Source organism: Candoia aspera, chromosome 9, assembly GCF_035149785.1.
Source record: "Candoia aspera isolate rCanAsp1 chromosome 9, rCanAsp1.hap2, whole genome shotgun sequence".
NCBI lineage: Eukaryota > Metazoa > Chordata > Lepidosauria > Squamata > Boidae > Candoia > Candoia aspera.
The window spans coordinates 14,878,112-14,898,182 of NC_086161.1; the positions used below are offsets into that span (position 1 = coordinate 14,878,112).

At 38.9% G+C, this 20,071-nt stretch overlaps 1 protein-coding gene across 4 annotated transcripts; it reads right to left on the reverse strand.

The window, feature by feature from the left end:
* Positions 1-707: 707 nt before the first annotated feature.
* Positions 708-18,484, reverse strand: RAB11FIP1 (RAB11 family interacting protein 1). 4 transcript variants are annotated; one of them, XM_063311446.1, is made up of 7 exons: positions 18,048-18,484; positions 11,264-11,712; positions 10,115-10,946; positions 6,509-8,449; positions 5,867-5,972; positions 5,026-5,133; positions 708-3,607 (listed from the first exon to the last, which is right to left on the reverse strand). In XM_063311446.1, exons 1-7 carry the CDS (start codon positions 18,425-18,427, stop codon positions 3,560-3,562), a joined length of 3,864 nt encoding a protein of 1,287 aa, XP_063167516.1. In that variant the 5' UTR covers positions 18,428-18,484; the 3' UTR covers positions 708-3,559. The 4 variants fall into 4 exon arrangements, with proteins under 4 accessions (XP_063167516.1, XP_063167515.1, XP_063167517.1 ...); XM_063311445.1 differs by having other exon boundaries at positions 708-5,133; XM_063311447.1 differs by lacking the exon at positions 18,048-18,484 and adding an exon at positions 12,719-12,808 and having other exon boundaries at positions 708-5,133.
* Positions 18,485-20,071: the final 1,587 nt, after the last annotated feature.

Below are 20,071 nucleotides of genomic sequence, written 5' to 3' on the forward strand. Positions count from 1 at the left end.
TGGCGAGCAGGAAGGGGCTCCCATCCAGGGTGGAAAACGCATGCATAGTACTGAGGAATTAAGCAGCCATTCAGAGAGACACAGATCAGACCCGCCTTAGTTTTTGGGGTTTATCTGTCTGCGTTTTTGTTTGTTAGGATTGTTTGTGTAGCAGTAATAAACACTAGAGAACTACTCCTCGTCTCAGTGTGTGTCTCACTGTTAGGACAATAGGAGAACAGCAATAACATTCTTCCATTTCTCCAGTTATATCATTTATGCTTGCAGTCTTACTATTCGACATTTTTACAGCACTTAAATCTTTTCATTACTTTTTCATGGACATTAACATTTTTAACATTCATTTCATTTTCACTATTCACTATCATTCCCAGACAGGTTTTCTAGTATTTTTTCATACCTAGTTTCTCTTCCTGCAGTCTTTTTTTCAGTCTTGCTTGTTCACTGCTTTCCTTTTCTTCCATGTTCATTTTATCCCAAGATCTTGATACTGTGAAATAATCACTCCTGCCTCCCAAACCGCTCAGCACCTTTATATCCTTCACCAATTTTCTCATCATAAACAATCGTATCAGTCATATGAAGAAGTTTATGCTTAAACTATGGACTGGACACAAGCCTTCTTCTAAGCAGATATTCACCAGTCAATATGCTTGTTCGTTCTTGGGTCCATGAATACATAAAATATATAACAAACCAGAAATATGTTTAACTTTAAATAACTTTATTTTAACATTTCATAAGGCTGAAGGTCTTTGCATAAAAACCATCAGGTAATGTACCAAGTGTAACAAAGCAGAAACATACATTCAAATCCTTCTATGTTAAATATACAGAGGGAGATAAACTATTCATTGCATAACCATTTTACTAAAACTCAAGAATTTACGTGAACAGATTGTACTTAAACTGTTCAGTAAAATACTGATTTTAAGGCACTATTACTAGGTATTGAGTGATATATAGTGAATCAGACCTTTGTAGGAAGGCAAAGCTGGCACAACTGGGCCCAGATGTAACTCCTTCTATGTATGTTACAATATGTGAAACTGCCCCACTTAAAACCCGTAAGTACATACAGTTATGACTTAAAACTATCTTCCCCAATTAAGTGCTCTTTGTGTGTGTTGAAATCAACCTTGTCCAAAAGGTTATCATGCAACACTGCAAACATGAAATGGGCCTTTCCAATTATTGGGGCTGCAGACAGCCTGCTTCAGGTTGGAATGTTTAGCATGCTCCTAATTGCAATTCCCATAATTTACCACAAGAATGACCAACCACCTGGAACTTATATTAAAGTTTTAAGAATTCTAAATTTAATTTTCTCAATCCACTCAAAATTTGTCCAGCACAAGTTTTTGTTTTTGCTGTCACCTGCCGTTTTATTAGCAGACATGTTTAGAATACAATTCCAGTCTATTTCAGAAATTTATTCCTAGGAAGTATGGTGTTAAAGCAGCTATTCAATGTTCTGGAACCAGACATACAAATTCCAATATGTCTTTTCATAAAAGCAGCAGGCATACAGCATTGTGCTTCAACCAGCAGAGGGAAGCAGCCAGACTTTAAAAATACCCAAACCTTTTCTTTTACCTGAAAAATATGCATTGTTACACATTTCAGTACCAGCAATTTCAGGATGACCCACTGCCTTCAATATGGCAGGCCACTATTCTTTTCCTTGCAAAAATCTGAAATGTTTGTTCTAATTCTATCCAACAAATGAGGCAAAGAGACAGCCTCAGTTAAGTACATTGACCGATTTAGAACTACGCTGCACAGGGGAGACAGACAAGTCTATTCAACAAGTTTCACACTCAGTTTATGGCAACAACAGAGAGTATGATCTACTCCTCCCTCAGAACCAGACTTTAAAATATATTACTCATTGCGTACCAAACCTTAAAATATGTAATTAGGTTATGAATGCACTGGTAACGCAAGTCATACAAACTACACCTCTTCTCAAAACATGAGTACAGTAGCCACCTAAGGTATTCTGTTCTTTGGTGACTGCCAGATTATGCAGTGCCAAGAGCAATTAACTGTGCACTATTAGTAAATTTAGCTGAGAAATTTACACTGTAATTCAGTGTTGTGACTAAGTACAATGAGAGGGCTGAAGAATGGTTCTGTGCCAACCACATCCCTCATTAAAGTGCATAGGAAGATAATAAACAGTAGCTATAGTAAAATGATTAAGTTAATTCTTTGTTGCCTCTAAACATTTACATTGCTGTGGGTACTTGCATTTTATTGGCTAGCTAGGAGTGCTAACAATTTTTGGACAGTAATAGATCTGAGTGGCTAGAACACAAACATGCACACACTTTTGTAATCCTGCAAAGTACCTTGCTGATCTCTACATGTAGTTTCTATCTCCTAAGACAGAACTTAAAATTTTAGATTTTATAATTAAACCTCAGTTTGCAGCAGTATAATGGTTGACCTAATCCAAATTAACCTGTAATAACATTAAAATGGATTTTTTGTAAATCATAAGAAGGGAGATGACTAGAAAGTTTTAAAATAAGCACACAAAATGCAGTTTTCCCACTAGATCTGGACTACTCATTCTTTCCCTGAAGGCACAATTCACCCATAGTCCAAAACCAATTTATCTATTGTTTCTGCTTAAGAATTAAAAACCTCTTTAACCTTCCAATTTAAAGTGTCAGCGAGATTTAAAAGTACTGTATTTATCCTTCCCACTTTACCACGCACTATTATTTTCACAGGAAAAAGGAAGTCTGTTCTGTTTTATACAAACCTTGCATGTATGCTGAGAGAGTGAATGTTCCCAATTGCCTTTTATCAAAAACCATACAGGCTATTCATTGTGGAAAGATAATTCAAGTAAACATTGCAAAAAATAGGTCGAGCTACATTTCTCTAACTCTGGGGAAAAGTGTAGTTAGCTGAGGAAAAACCTGACAATTCAAAACCTTTACATCATCAGGAACAGAAGAGCACCGGCACAATACCATGGCCAGGCCCTAACCAAGCTTCTAGATTCCCAGACCACATGCCCCAATGTAAAAAACTGCTGCTGTAGAGCATGTTGAAAACAAGCCCACAGACACTCTCACATCAATATTTTCCTGTTTAGTTTACTTGATCAAATAAAACAAAACTTAAATATCAACTCAGATTTGAGCCACTTATCAGATTGTCAAGTTTGTCCATGTCAAATTTAAGACAGGTATTGAGAAAGGAAAATTTGAGTTGACCAACAATACTGCATATACAGCCCTTGGCCACAGCAAATAAATGCTTGGAATTACAAGAGCTGAAAGACTTTGCTCAGCAATACCTGAAAAGGAAAGGAGCAAATTTTAACAAATCTTTTCACTGCATAAGAAAAAAAAAAGTGGGGGGGGGTGTTAAAGAATTGCATACACATTTGCAGTGACACCTGATGAAAAAGAATGCCTTTTCTTCACTTAACAAAAAGGTACCCCTAAAGATTTCTAACTGCTTGCTCATCAGTTGCAGATTCTAAAAGTCTACAATTTTATCTGGGAGGATTTTCACCCATAATAACCATCACAAGCCATTATACCTCTGAAGCATGGGAAGGGAGGGAATACAGAACCTGGAAGAGCTAAAGAAAGAGACAGTAAGGAGGTGTTCTGGAACTCACAAAACTGTCTGACCCTTCCTGACCAAAGTAATTGTACTAGCCTAAGTAGACTGTTACTCTAAAAGGACTTAACTACAGCAATTTTCTCAGCATATTTTCTGAACAGAACTTTGTTAGATGGGAATTTTTGTGAAGGTGTTCACAAATAGGAAGCCATTCTGGGAACACTTTATTGAATGAGAGAGAAGGAAGAAACACAAATCAATTTCTGAACAAAGGAGAGTTTGCTAAAAAGCAAGCTCAGTCAATATTCAATGCCAATCAAGAATTGTGTGAAGATGTACCTTCAAACTGTTAAAAAGTTTGGAGATAGGAACATTCCAGTTCCATCCACATTCCTAAAATCACAGAGGGATAAGCAACTAGCACTCCTCCAGGAGTTTTGTCTCATAGTACTCTTAAAGCCCAAGATTACCTATCCCTGCTTTAATCTGTATTTAAAAGCCATCATCTACAACTGAGCAACTAGCTTTGGTGCGATTACCAGTTTGTCCCAGTCCAGATCAAATACAATACACCCCAAACTAGTCACAATTAGAAATCATAAAACTCAGTGCTGAAGTGCAGAATTTTGTCATTTCAATTTAGCCAATACAAGCAAGCAGTGTTTGTTCACCAGCCGTTACTATGCAATTTTTACCTATGGTTCCCCAATGAATAATGCAAGAAGCTCAGTACACAATCCACTGTAAACATCTGCAGCATCAACCCCAACTGATAAGAACTTGTGAGGACTTGTGAAAATCACCGTGATGATTTCAAAGGCATCCAGTTTTCCAATAATATATTCATTTTCCAGCAAATTAAAATGAGGGGCTAGATGATATTCCAATGTCTTCAGTGAATTAGCATGAGACTGCTTAGGATAAGATTGCATATATTGCATGAAAAATTAATATTACCCACAGAAGTCTGTGGCTTTGAAAACTGTGGGAAACATTTTTCAACTTTACGTAAAATTCTGTATAAATGCTCCAGTTACAGTATTATTCACAGTAGAAAACTGGTTCACATAGCTCTCTTGAAGTTTCATAATCTCATACTTTTAATCGTAGCACAGCACCAAAATATGTGCATTGTATTGGAAGGGTATAAGGATCTGAAGAAAGACTGTCATTTTGGATTATCTAACCAGTCTCTAGGATAAGAAAACCAATTTTACTCAGACATAAATAACCTTTGTTTTGGTAGAAGCAAGTTATTTCGTTCCACATTCTCTACTCCCTAAATTTGAGTGGAAAAGTCCTCATCCAGGTTGAGCTGCCATTTTACATCTTTCCAGCTTTCTTATTGGGGTGGACTTGAATTCGAAGAATGTTGGGGGTTTCTTCCATGACTCTAACAAGCAAGTTATCTATATAATCTTCCAGCTCTCGTACCTGGAGGTCTCGCTTTGCAAGAATATCTTTCTGTTTCAAGACCAGCTGGATCAGTTCATCATGAGTTAACTGAGCATAAGCATAAGCAGGATCTGAAGGGTCATATTTCTGTAGGGGAAAAAAGGAGGAACAAGAAGTCATTTCAGTAGAAAGAGTTGTCAGGAATATACTCAAAAATCAGAAAGCTGTCCTTAGATTTTTAGCTTCAGGGATTGATCATGCACTCCAAGAATGCTTCAGAAATGCTTAAAAACACGTGCTCTTTAAAAAAAAAATCACAAAAACACAAATTTGCAGCATTAGCAAGTAAGTACATTTATGAAGATTTTAAGCTTTTCTAAGCCCACCTCTGGTTATTTCTTCCCAAACGATGAAAAGCAAGGGTCAAGACAATCTTCATCACATATAAATCACCCATTGCAATTGTCTCAGTTGAGAACACTACATTCTAAATACAGTCTAAAATCGAATTGCTACAAACTTCATACACATGGTCAGTAAACCTTGCATATTCCAATACCAAAAAATGTCAAAAACATTTAGAAGAATTTCAAGTTTTCAGCATATGCAATTCATATATTCCCCAGTTATCCATGTTTTAGAATGGACTATACAGTCTTTCAAATGTTGTTTTCATAAAAAAACGTAATTAAAAACATAAAGTACAAGGAGCACACATTTTAACCACAGCTACAGAATATTACACTGTGCTTTAAAATAGAAATGGGCAACCTATGTCCCCGCCTAATATTCAATTTTCATTAACCCTATGGTGAGGATTAACAAAAACTACAGAACCAGAGATTCCCCATATATTTAAAAAATATTATGCCTTAAGTACCTTCAGATTGATTTCAGTCTGGTTATCCAGGATCTTAGTATTTATGCTCAAGGTTTTTACAGGTAGCTGGTTTATTGTAGCATTCATTGGCTTCACAGGATGAAGTCTAAAAGAAATGTAACATTTACATTGAACAACATACAGTTCTACTACTGGATGTAACAAAGAACACTGCACATGTGAATTCTGTGAAGTGTTTTCCCCTTACCCCTTACCTTTCACATTCAGATTTAAGACATTTATATGGCTTGCATCTCCATATGGAACTACAAGCTGAAATAGTGTATTAAATAAAATGCTCCAAATAAAAGACCAAAGGTTCATTTAATATATTTATGTTCTGTCCTTCCCCCAAGGAATTTAGATCAAAGTATGGGATTTTCCCTACCACTATTTTATCTTCACAATTAGGTAGGTTGAGAGACACATGACAACATAGCGGAAGTAAACCTGCATATGTCAAGCTCTAGCCTTGTACTGAGTATATCACCATGATTCAGTATTTTCCCATTCCATTTATTTATCCAAGTCAGATGAAAGTTAGCTTTTTCCCCTTCCCACCAAAGAGAAAGATCAAAAGTGCAACAGCAGCTACTGCTTTTCATATTGGACCTCCCACCCCCATCTTGCTTGTCCTCTTACCTGAGTTTGGTAGAATTTCCACCAGGATTGGGATGTGTTTCAGAGGGTGAAACCCATGCCTGAAGCAGCTTCTTCTTGCCAGAGCTTTCCACTTTGGCATCCAATCCTTCTGCTGTAGCTTTTTTCGGAGAGTCTGCTTTATTAAAGCCAAGAGAATCAGATTGGAAAGAGCTAATAGAGCAAGACTCAGAAGGATCAGACAGAGGGGAAAGAGAAACAGGCTCAGCAGAAGACTCAGGACAAACATTCTGCCTATTTTCCTCACAGTGATCTCCACTCTTCTGTCCCATGCCTGTTAGGTTATGACGTGGGTTTTGATGTACTACTGCATCTAACACATTGTTGGCTGGATCCTTCAACAATGTGTTGGATGCATCGCTAAGATTACTCCATTGCACGAGACCTGATATAGTCTCTCCAATAGCTTTCTCAGTTGATGCCAGATCTCTCCTCTCAATGGAAGACCACAAATTCATAAAATCATTTCTTGGCAAGTCTTCACATACTGTCATATTTTCAGGACTCTGCTGATAGTCACCTAATTGCTCATCATCTGAAGCTACTTCTAGAATAGCAGGAAGAGCAATGGGATTTACATTCAACTCTCCAACAGCTGAAATTCCAGGTGATGTTCTCATTATGTGGTTAGCATAGTCATTACCACTTCGAGATGGATCCATGTTACCACCATCATATCCATGAGGAAGAACAGCCATTTCTGAAGTTAATGAGCAACCATGGCTTAGCTTTTCACTAAAGATTGAACTGTCTGTAGGAATCTCTTTAGGAACAGACGCGCAGCTTGAAACACCTTCTCTTTTTGATTCATCAGTGAGAGGAAGATACACACCTTTTTTCACTTTCAAACCACTTCTTGGTGCTGGTTTTGGTGGTACAGAGAGAGTTTTGTCACTCAATTCAGTACCTGACATGTTGGTTTCCACAGGCAGAGGAATGAGGACTCTTGCAGTTGGTACCGGTGGCTCTATTTTAGATGAGCAGCCAGATTCAACTTCCTTCCCTAAAGTTTTCCCCCTCTGATGAAAATTTTTGTCTTCATCAGGCTTAGAGACACAGCTATTGTCTATGTTTAATTCAATTATCTGGCTGCTATTCTTTTCAACTGAATGTACTGCTTCTTTATTTTCATTTATCTCAAATGGATCTTCATCTGCACTGTCATTATGACTACTTATTACATCATCTTTTGATTCATCAAGGGCAAAGGCTACCAACTTCTTCATCCCATTATTTTCTTTAAAAGGTGGTACTCTATGCACTTTGTCATCATATGGAGCTTTTTGGTTCACACTAACTAGGTCATAAGACTGTGGAGGAGGACTCTCAGACAGAAAATCAGAAAAGTTGGATATAGTATCTCTCTGATAAGTTAAGTTTTCATTTTGAAACTTTTCTGAAGAAACTTCACCAGTGTACTTGGAATTATCAATGTTTCCAGCTAAAGATACAGAACTAAAAGAAGTGGGAGGACTTTTAATTCTATCAGTTTCCTGTCCTACTTTGACTACAAAAGGATCATCAACATTAGAAAGCTGAGAAGGAATAGTATGAGTTTCAGTAAGGGAAACTGCAGGAGACTGTAAGGAAGAGATTTCCATCTCCCGTGTCTGAGATTCTTGTCCCCATTTAGGAGTGAAGGGATTATTTTCACTGTCAGAAGTAGAAGGAAGGCAGACAGAAACTGCAGAGCATTCCAAATCGCTGGAATCCTGCATCCATTTTGAGGTGAATGGATTATTACCAGGATATACAGAACCATTTTTTGAACTATCAAGCCTACCAGCTTCCTGAGTTTTCTGTTTTGCCTCAAATTTGGAAGTAAAAGGATTATTTTCATTATTTGAAGGATAGCAAGTAGGAGGAAGAGGTACAGGAGGAAAAAAGGAGGCCTTGGTTTCATCCTCTGAAGACACGCCCAGTCTGTAAGAAGGGACAAAATAAAACCTGCATGTCAGTTGCAGATGCAACCTGAGACAAGCAGACGCATTTTAGATAAGAGTTCAGAAAAGCTGCTGCATGTTAGTAACAGGGAGGGACATAGGACTTTAGTAAAACACCCAAGCACATTCCTTTATGTTATAATACTTATTTAACACAGTAAATGGAAAAGCAGTACACTATATCTTAGAAAATCTGTTTCCAAAGTACTTTTTTGTTAATCTCAGCTGATGAAATAGACTGCATAGCAATGAGTAGGTAGTTGTCAGTAGCAATGCACTCAAGTATATAAAGAAGCAAAGACAAAAAAGTTAGAAAGTGCAGCACTATCTTTGATAGCCACACTTTCCTTACAAAAGCAACACTTATCTGTCTCAAATATATAGTTAGTATAAAGTCAGTGGTAAGACATAGCTATCACATAAGTAATATATATCACCAACATAAAACAATGAACTTGGAGTCACTATCAATATTCCTCAGCATCTATATTGACATATTTTGATTAAACATTTAGTTATGGACATATGAACTACTTTACAAATCTAATCACTCTATACAACATAAAACAGCCCAGTTTTCTTCTCAAATAATTCCTCCAATCCTTTCCCACTTTGTGCTTCTCAAACCTATACCCCTTTCCAAAAGACACCATGTAAGATGACAAAGAAGAGCCAGGAAAGGGAACTGCATTAGAATTGTCAGTTTTTTCCCTCAATGAAGCAGTGATATTTTTCCCTCCCTCTCAAATTTAGAACTAAAAGCGTTAATTCAGGCACTCCTAAATATTTTAAAGCATTAGGAGACTTCTATCAAACTGCTACAAAGGCCAAATATAGGCATACTCTGTATCTTCTTCTCCCATCTGCTTACCACTCCAAGCCAGGAGACTGAAGCAGTTAATTCATACATTCCATTTTTGGGGGGCAGCCTAGATTAAGCCTCTGTCCTTCCTCTTCTTCCATAGTAAGTGTGAAACAAAAAATGCAAAACCACCTGCAACTGTTTTCTGACTAGGTGGCCAAGTAAAAGAGAATGAATGCCTGTTTTGTTGTTCCATTTCCCTTCATGTTTCAGCTGTAGAACCTCTATGAGGCATACTTCTACTCTGAAAGCAAGCATAGCAGCTATTTTGCTTCTTCTCTTTCAAGGTAAGAAGGTAGCAAACAAAGGCAAACACATTACTCTCCTTTTTCAAGATAGCCATACATATCACCTGCGGAATGATCCAACAGCTAAATACCCAGATCAGATACATTCTGAAATTTATACTTGCCCCAGGCAAAATATTTTTTTTTACTTAATGCATTATATGCCAGTATATCCCTAACCTCTGAAACAGCATCCCCCACCCCGAGAGACATGTATGGCACCCACTCTCCTGGGGCTCTGGAAGGCCCTTAAGACCTGGCTCAGTTCCCAAACCAGGGGTTAGCGTGTTTGTGGAGCCCCTTGCATGTTTTTGTTTGTTTGTTATGGCTGCTTTTTAGTCTGGGCTGTTACCTTTTGCTATTATGGTTTTAAGTGTTTTCACTGTATATTCCAATGTTATAAGCCACCCAGTTTTCTAAAGTGGGCAGCCCTAACAAATATTATGATATTGTCTTTATATTAGCAGAAAAAAATTAAGCATCTCTCCTCACTAACCTGGGTTTGACAAGTTTCGTCTGAGAAGGTTTCACAGAAGCTGCATTTTTTCCTGGTTTCTCTCCTTCCACAATATTTTCACTGAAAGGATTTGTTGATGTCTTCACAATCACAGCATCTGTAGCATTGCTCTTAGCTGGGTCATGACCCCTTCTGCCATCCACAGGGACCTGAAAAGGGCTTGTCTCCTTTCTTGCCAATTCTTTTTCATTACGCTTCACTTCCTTTACCTTGAGAGAAGTTTCAGTGCTCCCCATCTCCTCACTGATTTTTGTTTCTTTTTTCCCTGTCACAAGAGACAGCAAGCCAGACTTCTTGTTCTCCTGCTTTTTGGTCTCCTTGGTTTCTTTTGGAGTGTCTGAAACCAATGGAATGTTGTTTTCCACCAAATCCCCACCAGCAAGTAGTTTGTACGATGGCAGAGTCATGGCTTTAAAGGATTCCAAGGAAGACGATCCAGACGGCTGCTTATCAAAGGGCAACCTTCCAGGGTTTTCAAGTTCCTTGTCTGGTTCAAAAGACAAGTTCTCCTGAGACGAAAAGAGACGTTTTCGCTGGGGAGTCTGAGGAGAAGATGGAGTGCCTTCTTTTGGAACAGTATCACTCTTTGATTCACTTTCTTCCATGTAAACGTGGCTGCCATTAATACACAGATTGGACCTGGAAACTGGGTCATTTTTGGGTTTGAGGCCAAATAAAGAATGCATATCCTTCTTGGCATTGCCAGCAGTGATTTGGTTTAATTGCTTGGAGTCTCCACTGCCAGTTCTTTTGTGGGTCATGACAGAAGGGGGATAAAGCACATTACTGTTGGTTCTGTTTGTAGAGGGCTCTGAAAAGAAAAAGTGAAATTGCTATCAGAATTCTGTAAGTACAGGTCCCATTATTTCTGAAAATACATATCCTTATAAACTGAGTATTTTTAGCAACAGTTAATATATTTAGGGTTTGATTAAAGCAGACTTTAACCAATGGCATCTATCACAGACCATCATGATAGCTCTTTATTATCTTCGTAGTTTCTAAGCTATTGTCTCAAAGACAGGGAGAACTCAATTTTAACCATAAAGGAAAATATATGATGTCTCAAAGCGAGACAGCCCTTGGAAGAGTTTACGAACTGCTTCTCTTAATAAAAAGGCAACTCACTCTCAGAGACCGACGTCAAAGTGTCGTCATCTTCATCATCACTCCACTGTGAATGAAAGTCACTGGGCCGAAGTCGAACTCTCTCTGAAACAGGCTGGAGAGTAGGTAGCACAGACATGGACTGAGAAATATTGCTTTTATGCAAACCAGGCTTAGAGAACAGTGTCTTGAACTTTGATTTTTTCTTCTCTTTGTCATTTGACTCTTCTTCACTGTCAGCTGGAGAGTGAGTAATGCTAGGAATAATTGCTGAGGCTGTGTCTGGCAACCCATTGCCCCGTTTCCCTTTTAATTTGTCTTTCAGTTTGCCAAAGGGAGTCCGAGACTTATCCTTCATGGATAGATCAAACATGCTGGCTGTCAGGTTGCTCCTCATGAACTGGATATCCACTTCAATCTCACCCCGCTCTTTTTCCTTCTTCCCTGGTTTGGAGTGAAGACTGTACCATCTGCATACAAGAAAGTGAATTCAGGAATCAGGGACATGAAGAAATTATTTCTGACATACTTCTTTTAGCCCAAGTAAAAGAAGAATCAAATTCTCTATGGGCATGGGATGATAGACCTTAATTATAGTGACCCAGCAAAGGATAATGTAAAGAAAGGGAAAAAACAAAAAAACCTTGTATGAAAAAATTCCCACACAAAATTTATTCCTATAATGTACTGCATTATTCTCAAAAATGCTTAGTTATAGATAGCTCTTTTTTTTTAAAAAAAAGTAATGCAACAATCAGAAAAACAGGTCTTTATGCTTACGTATCTAGGCAAGGGTGGGTAGTTCTGCTCTATCAGGCATTCTTCAAAGACAATCTTGAAAAATTCTGCTCACTATTCCCCAAAATATGTTTATATTAATTTAGTGTGAACTTTAGTGCATCATGTTGTTTATCCATTTATGTATACATCCACAGACAATAATTAGTTTTGTGGTTCCCACTTAAGATTTGCAAAACGTTTAGCATTTTGCAGGAGGAACATGATTCTATAAGAATTTTAAATATTCTTATAAAAGTACAATGTATCCCAGCTACTTTTTTTTATAGTGGATAGAAAGGAGAATTAAGGCACTTAAACCAGCATGAACCTTATTTAAACTGATGAGGTAGATTTATCTGCTGCTAAGAGAACTGAGAGCTTTCACTCATAAAGCCTAAGATGCAGGAAAATAATTGGAGGAAGGTTTTGCTTCTAATAGAATCTTGGAACTTTTTTTCTAGTTCTGCCTATTCTGTTGGTGGGCTTCTTATTATGCAACAGTTTTGTAATTTTAAGTTGCAATAGTATAAAAACACAATAGGGATTTATCTGATCCCCAAATCTCTCTCCATAAGATTCTAATATAATGGTAATTGCCTAAACACAAAAAGTATTGACCAACATAAGGAAATATGGGAGAGAATGAACTGCTTCTCTACTGGAGCCTAAGATGCAAGCCATCTTGGTTTCTCTAACCTTTTTGTTCCCTCACAGGTACAACATGAACCAAGACAAGTACTGTAGTATAGTCTGGAATGGAACTGGAGACAGCAGAGGATATAGCATGACTGGAAAGAAAGAAAGAAAGAAAGAAAAGAAGGTTATTACCAGAAAAAGATTTCTGAAGCAGAAAGAGGAATCTATTTATTCATGCAATTTCTTCTTTATTTGAAGCATTTCCATAATATTTTAAGAAAATTGCATGCATTAAAAGTTTACGTACCAAGCCTGGGAAAAGAATGAAACACAGGAAAAGAATAAGAGAAAGTACCAGGTGTTAAGCAACTGATTTTCCACATTCTTTCCTACCTTCCTCTGAACAGCAGATGAGATAGTGGAACTATTCTTCAAATATGTCATCTAAGTGATATGACTCTAAGTGCAATATTCCTTAGTTCAAAACTCAAGTTACGTTTCTTGCACATGGTTGTATGTGCCATCCCATATGGAAAAGTACTACTCTATGCCAGCACTCACCTCTTGGTACAAGGTTGTCTCTGTAAAAGCATAGAGTTTTCAAAGGAAAAGATACCAACTCATTTAAATTACATTTTGGCATTATAGTCAATCAACAGCAGATGTAAAGGTGATTAAATTAGAAGCAATTAAGGAGATCAAGCGGCTCTGGTTTTCATTCATAAAATCAACCCAATGGCTTGGCTGAAATTGTGCTGCTTATTGTAATACAAAAGTTATAAACAGGGCCTTTGCTTCAAACATTCTTTGAATACTTATCATGGTTGTGCACAGAATTTAAGACTGCCAGGGTAAACTTGGTGAGCCTGCTGGACTTGTTATATGAAATAGTTCAACCTTTACAAGAGAGCTGTCATTTATCAACTACACCTGATATGATTTTAAGGAAGTTCTTTACTGTTCCCATAATACATTGTGACTCACATTCGTAACACTGCAGTATGAGCTCAGCCTAAAAATATGCTGACCAAATAAAAGGATCATGCTATTTTCTTCTAAAGTATCATTTTCTGTACTCCAAGACAAAGTACTGATACAACACATCAATTGTGTACTGTGCATGTATGTTTCTACTTTAAACAGATGGGGTTTTTCTCTGGTGAATCTGAACATGGGACTCAACAATTATTACTGGGACATATTATTTATTTTCATTTGTATCTAAATGTCTTTCCAGACTGGAAGGATAGCAGGAAAAAGGACTGAATTTTCCCCTCTAAGGATAGTGTCTTTTCTTTAAGGTCAAAGGGAGAAATTTTGGTACATTTAACAGCCTGAGACATTTTCCAAGGGGCCATAGGATTACAACGTAAGTCTTTATATTTAATCTATTACTTCACAGCTGAATCAAGGCAATTGTTTTAAAGCATATTTTTTACTATGCACAGCTGTTTTGCAGCAGGAATCCTGATATTTATTTATATTTATATATATTTCGAATTTTGTCTCCGCCCATCTCACTCGAAGCAACTCTGGGCAGTTCACAATAAAACTAAAAATAAATACAGATTGTGAAAGGTGAAAGGTCCCCTGTGCAAGCACCGAGTCATGTCTGACCCTTTGGGGGGACGCCACTTTCACGACGTTTTCTTGGCAGACTACAGAGCGGGGTGGTTTGCCATTGCCTTCCTCAGTCATCACCTTCCCCAGCAAGCTGGGTGCTCATTTCACCGACCTCGGAAGGACGGAAGGCTGAGCTGACCTGAGCCAGCTACCTGAGAATCCAGCTTTCGCTGGGATCAAACTCAGGTCGCGGGTAGAGTTTCAGTTGCAATACTGCCGCCTACCACTCTGCGCCACACGAGGCTTGAAATACAGTTTAAAATACACTAAAAATCGTAGTTCTTAAATACAAATATAAATATAAAATATAAAAACATGTGTTTTAAAGAGGCGCTGTCCTTATTACATCTCCAACAAAATGCTCTCTTAAGACGGTCCTTTCCTATACAAATGTAGCGGAGTCCAATAAATTCTAAATATTATTTTTTGTTGTATAAGTCATGGCTTAACGTCCGCTGATACTCTTGCTATAGAAGTTAAGACACTCTCCCACTGTCTAGGCAATATAGGAACCTCTAATTCTTTATCTCACTCATTTCTTAGCATCTGCATCTCAAATTGATTTCTTGATAACAAATATCTATAAAAACTAATAGTGGGTTTTTTAGTTTTAAAGGATTTAACAAGTTGTTCTATAATAGGGAAATGCCCATTTTAAAATAACAAATGCAATTCTTCAATAGTACAGGGTTTTAAAAATAAAGCTAATAGATTGAGGTTATGTAGTTGGTTTAGGATGTGAGACACAGAAGAAGAAATTTTAATGGACCAGATCTAAGTCTGGAAGCTCTTCTCATTACCCCATGGAGGCCATTTGGAAATAAACACAACTAGCCTCCTTTGGGAAAGCATTTAAACAATCATAAGAAATATGTGAAAATGCTTTCAAAATTTACAGAAAGTACTACAAACATGACTCAATAATGCCCACAAAGAAGATACATGCTATCCAATTTACTACCCCTTCCAGCATGAAGTCTGCCCCAAGGTCTTCTTTCTCTACGCCTACAGAGTAACCTGTACCAAAAGATGTGACAATGCACATTTGCTGTGACATTCACTCTCGCCACAAGGAAGATGTAATGATTCTTCAGGTATGAAAAACTACATATGGGAGGAAATAATTTTAACAAAAGGAAATATATCACGAAATATACGAATTTTATGTTCCAGTGAAACTGAAGCAAGGATAGTTGGGTTGGCAAGGATATCACTATAGGGTGAGGCACAGTGAATGGTGTTAGTATAAACTACATTAATTGGATTTTTTTAAAAAAAACTATCACTTCTGTTTACAAGTGTTTTTCTGTTAGTTTTCACATGTTTCTTATCACAAAGGGAAGAGTGAGAGAGGGATGTATGTAAACACACTTTTCCAAATTCTCTCTAAACTAGCAGCATTCAAATTCTTGCTCTACAAAATAAAGTAGGCTGCTCTGTGGGGCAACAGACATCCAAACGATTAGTAAATGGCCATAAGGATACAGAAAACTCTGACTCATTCCTAGCATCTATTGAATATAGATCTTATGATGCATCACTTAACAAAAGGGATACCCCAACGTGAGTTTACAAATTGCCATGCAAACGTTTGAGAACATTCTCATCTTGATCAAAAGGTCACACCCACTGAAACACTGTATTAACTGTAGAATTTTAAATTCAGTTTCTTTCTAAAGATAAATATCTAACCTAACCTTTTTATTAAACAGCCCCACTTGGACTGAAGAGTTGAACTTCACTCTTTTTCAATAAAGTGCCAACTCCTAATTATCCATTTCATTAGAATTATTTACCCCTCTACCCTCTAGTGTCACAAACTAATTACTAGTAATTCAACCTGTTAAAAGAAGTGTGTTATTTCAGTTAACAAAGGAGTTTGAAAAAAATAGTTAAAGCTCCAAACATTCAAACTGCATTGCTATTTCATCAGCTGTACCGGATTCTACCCATGCTCAACTGTCAACGTACATCATTCCCCATTTATTTTTCATAATCAAGCAAATTCATCCTTCACTCCAGAAGACACACAAAAAAAACCTTATTTCATTGCAATCTATTAGATTTTTAAAGGTCGGCTTTTGTTTACAATACAGCATTGAAAGCCAGTATTTAGGACAATACTTGGAGTACTCACAAAAAGTAATGACTGTTTGCTTTGAAAAATGTAAAGAAGTTTTTGTTTTCTTTTTTTTAATCATTCTCAGAGACTGCCTGGACAAGTCCCTGCAGTTTTTTGGCAAAGTTTTTCAGAAGTGGTTTGCCACTGCCTCCTTCCTAGGGCTGAGAATGACTGGCCCAAGGTCCAAAGAAAGTTAGCTGCATTTATATAGGATAGGTTTAACTGTAACTATTAGCAGATCAATATCCACTAAACCAGGGTTTCTCGTTCCTTGGGCATTTCTTGGAAGTACAGTACTTGAATATTCACAGAAGGATGATTTTTTAAAATAAGCTTCTTTTTAAGTAAAATAAGTTCTCAAGGCAGTCTGCATTAAAAGCACAAAACTAAACTAAAATGTGTGCTGCCTGGCCTCTAATTGTATCCAGCAGAACTATTCCACCCCTCCATTTAATAAAAAATAAGTTCTCAAAGCATTTTACATTGAAAGCACAAAACTAAAAATTTGCTGATTTGACCTCTAAACATATCCAGCAGAGTTTTTCTTACATTAAATATGTGACCTTTAACATAACGTTTTATTCTTATAATAAAGGAACACTATCTGGATTCACATTACCTATTTAACTTAACATTTCTGGGGTACAAACAATACACCGTATCATGAACTGACCAAATAGATGGGTTCTCAGTACACACTACAAACACACAGACACCTCCTGTCAATACAACCTTTGACTAGCCAAGCTGCTCCCCAACCCCACCTGTTTTAGACCTAAGTGAATTTTTAAAAACCCACGAGTTTCTTACTTTCCCTCTTCCAAATATAGTTCTTGTTAACTGTCTATATAATTAGCTCAGAATAGGAATGGAACACTAGCACAAGAAATCCCTCCTTTCCCAATATGCTGCTTCATGCCAATTTCAGCAAGTATTTTCCCCTTATTTTGGGCATACACATATACCAGGGTTTCTCAGCCAGGGTTCCATGGAACTCTGGGGTTCCAGGAGAAGTCACTAGGGATTCCCTGGGAGCTCACAATTTATTTAAAAAACTGTTTCAAATTTGGGCAACTTCACATTAAAGAGGTAAGTTTCATTCTTTATTTTTAGTTTAAGAACACTGTTAATGCATCTATACAGGCCTACCCATGAAACGAATATAATAATGTTGCAACTTCTGGCCTATATTTGAGCCTGAATGTGCAAGGGGGAGGGGAGGGTTCCCTGAGGCCTGAAAAATATTTCGAGGGTTCCTCCAGGGTCAAAAAGTTGAGAAAGGCTGACATATGCACTGCTCCTGAACATGAAGAAATCCAGCATTCCACACCGTATGTCTGATATGCAATTATAAAAGCAACTAGATCTCCAGATATTTAACCCGGGGAGGAGGTGTTAAATATAAGCTTTCATTCCTTTACATTCCGGCCCATATCTGGCCTTTTACCAGAGAAGCGAAGGGGACCACCAGATGCAGGACAAGAGAACCAATCCTAGTGAAAGCAGTGAGTTAGGCCCTTACAGGCAGCTGCTTTACGAGACTCGTCACTCTGCCCCCCTCGGCCACCCTACCCCGCTTTCCTCTTCCTCCTCCCCGCGCAGATAGCCTGCCCCTGCCCCTGGAGGCTCTCCCCGCCCGCTCACCGGGTGCTGTGGCGGCCGCCTTCGGTCTGCAGCTCAGCGAGGCCGATCTCGGCGCGGCCCAAGAACTTGTCGAGGCCGAGCAGCGAGCGGTGGAAGACGGTCAGCTGCAACACGGCGTGCGGTCCGGGCCCGACTGCCCCGCCCGGGCCCCGTCGCGGCGGCGGGGGCAGCTCAAAGGTGGCCTCCTCCCGCCACACGGGCGAGCCGAGGCAGCGCTCGGCCACCGAGGTGGCGAACTTCTCCTTGCCCAGCGCCATGACGGCGTAGGCGTCGCTGCCGCTGCCGCCCTTAGCTTTGGACCGCAGCCCCCGCGCCTGGAGCACCGTCACCTGGACGTGCGTCGGGGCCCAGCGCGGGGCCGGCGAGCCCGGCAGCGACATAGCGGTGGCCCCCTCCGCCTCAACGGCGCATTCGCGAAACCGACGACCCCTCCAGGGCCGAAGCCGCGGCCAGACTGGTCAAGCCGCTTCGCGGAGACGCCAAGGAGTCGCCGGGGAGTCTCGCGAGAGCGCTACGCCCCGCCCCCTTCTGAAAGAAACGGGCGAGCTCCAGCAGAGGGGAGCCTCGACCCTCCTCAATCCCGCGAGATCTGCGATAGAAAGGGGGCGGGGCCTCTCGCGTAGGGACTGGACTTTGTTTACCCGGCCGGGAGCGGTAGACCAGCCCCTTTGGGCTTTGCTTGGCGCAGTTCCCATCACCGATAGCAAGGATGGGGGGAGGGCTTGTGCAAAATATACGGAAGTCCACCAGTTGTGCTGACCTGGTATACATATAGCTAGGGTGACCATATTTTCTTGAAAAAATTAAAGGACCCTCTTTCAAAACTGAAGAGGTTCATGAAGATATAAAAAATTAATTGTTCATGTTTATAACTTTGCTTTACAAAGGAAAATTCAAGAGCTAGACCAAGAAAAACTTCGTAAAAACGCATGCAGGTAGTCCTTGCTTAATGACCACAATTGGGACTGGGATCTTGGTTGCTAAGCAAAGTGGTCATTAAGCAAATTGACCTGATTTTATGGCCTTTTGTGGTGGTTAAGTGAATCACCATGGTCATTAAGTGAGCCAAATCACGTTTCCCATTGATTTTGCTTGCCAGAAGCCAGCTGAAAAGATTGAAAATGGCAATCACATGACCGTGGGGTTGCTGCAACAGTCGCTAAGTGCGAGGACTGATTGCAAGTCGGGTTTTCAACACCATTGTAAGTGCAAACCATTGCTATACCAATGGTTGTTGAGCGAGGACTTCCTGTATTCTAATAAAAATATCTAAAATCCAACAGTATGTGTAAATTTATGTAAAAAAGACTATTCCATTTCCATATTTTTTGCAAGAATGTGAACACCTGTGCCTTAAGTGGTACCATTTGTACAGTAAAAGTTACATGACCAAAAAGAAGGACCAAAGTGAGATTTTGAAAAATAAATCTTAAGGACAGCTTTCTGAAATAAACGACTGTCCTTTGTAATAAAGGATGCATGGTCGCTGTACGTATAGCAGATTCTGCCAAATTGGTGGCTTTCCATTGCTTTTTATGAAGAAAGTTGGCATGTCTATATCATACTGAACATAAGCCTGTATTTTCACCTTGGATTCCTCAGTTTATAATTGGTTGTTGCATAAACCACCATTGCTCAGGTTTCTTTTATGCTGAGGCATAAACCAAGTTTACAAGCGCAATATATAGTTTTCACATTGCATTTAACTTATCCAAATAAGCCACATGATGACTTAGCATCGAGTGTAAATGTAGCATGTCAGGTTGCTGTCAACAGGCATAGAAACTGGGACATTTTTAAAGGTAGCAAATAATGCCTAAACAGCTGTGGCTACTAGAACAAGAGCATAAAATCTGGACAAAGATGAGATCAGCAAAGAAGGTGATGTTTCCTGTACCTCTTCTGCCATCTCCTGGCTGTCTGGATTTTTGCTCCCCAGAAGTAGATCAAAAAGCTGGCAAAAATTCTGACACTAAAGCTACTTGAATGGCTTTTTTATACCAAGAAAGAATTACTGTAGGCTG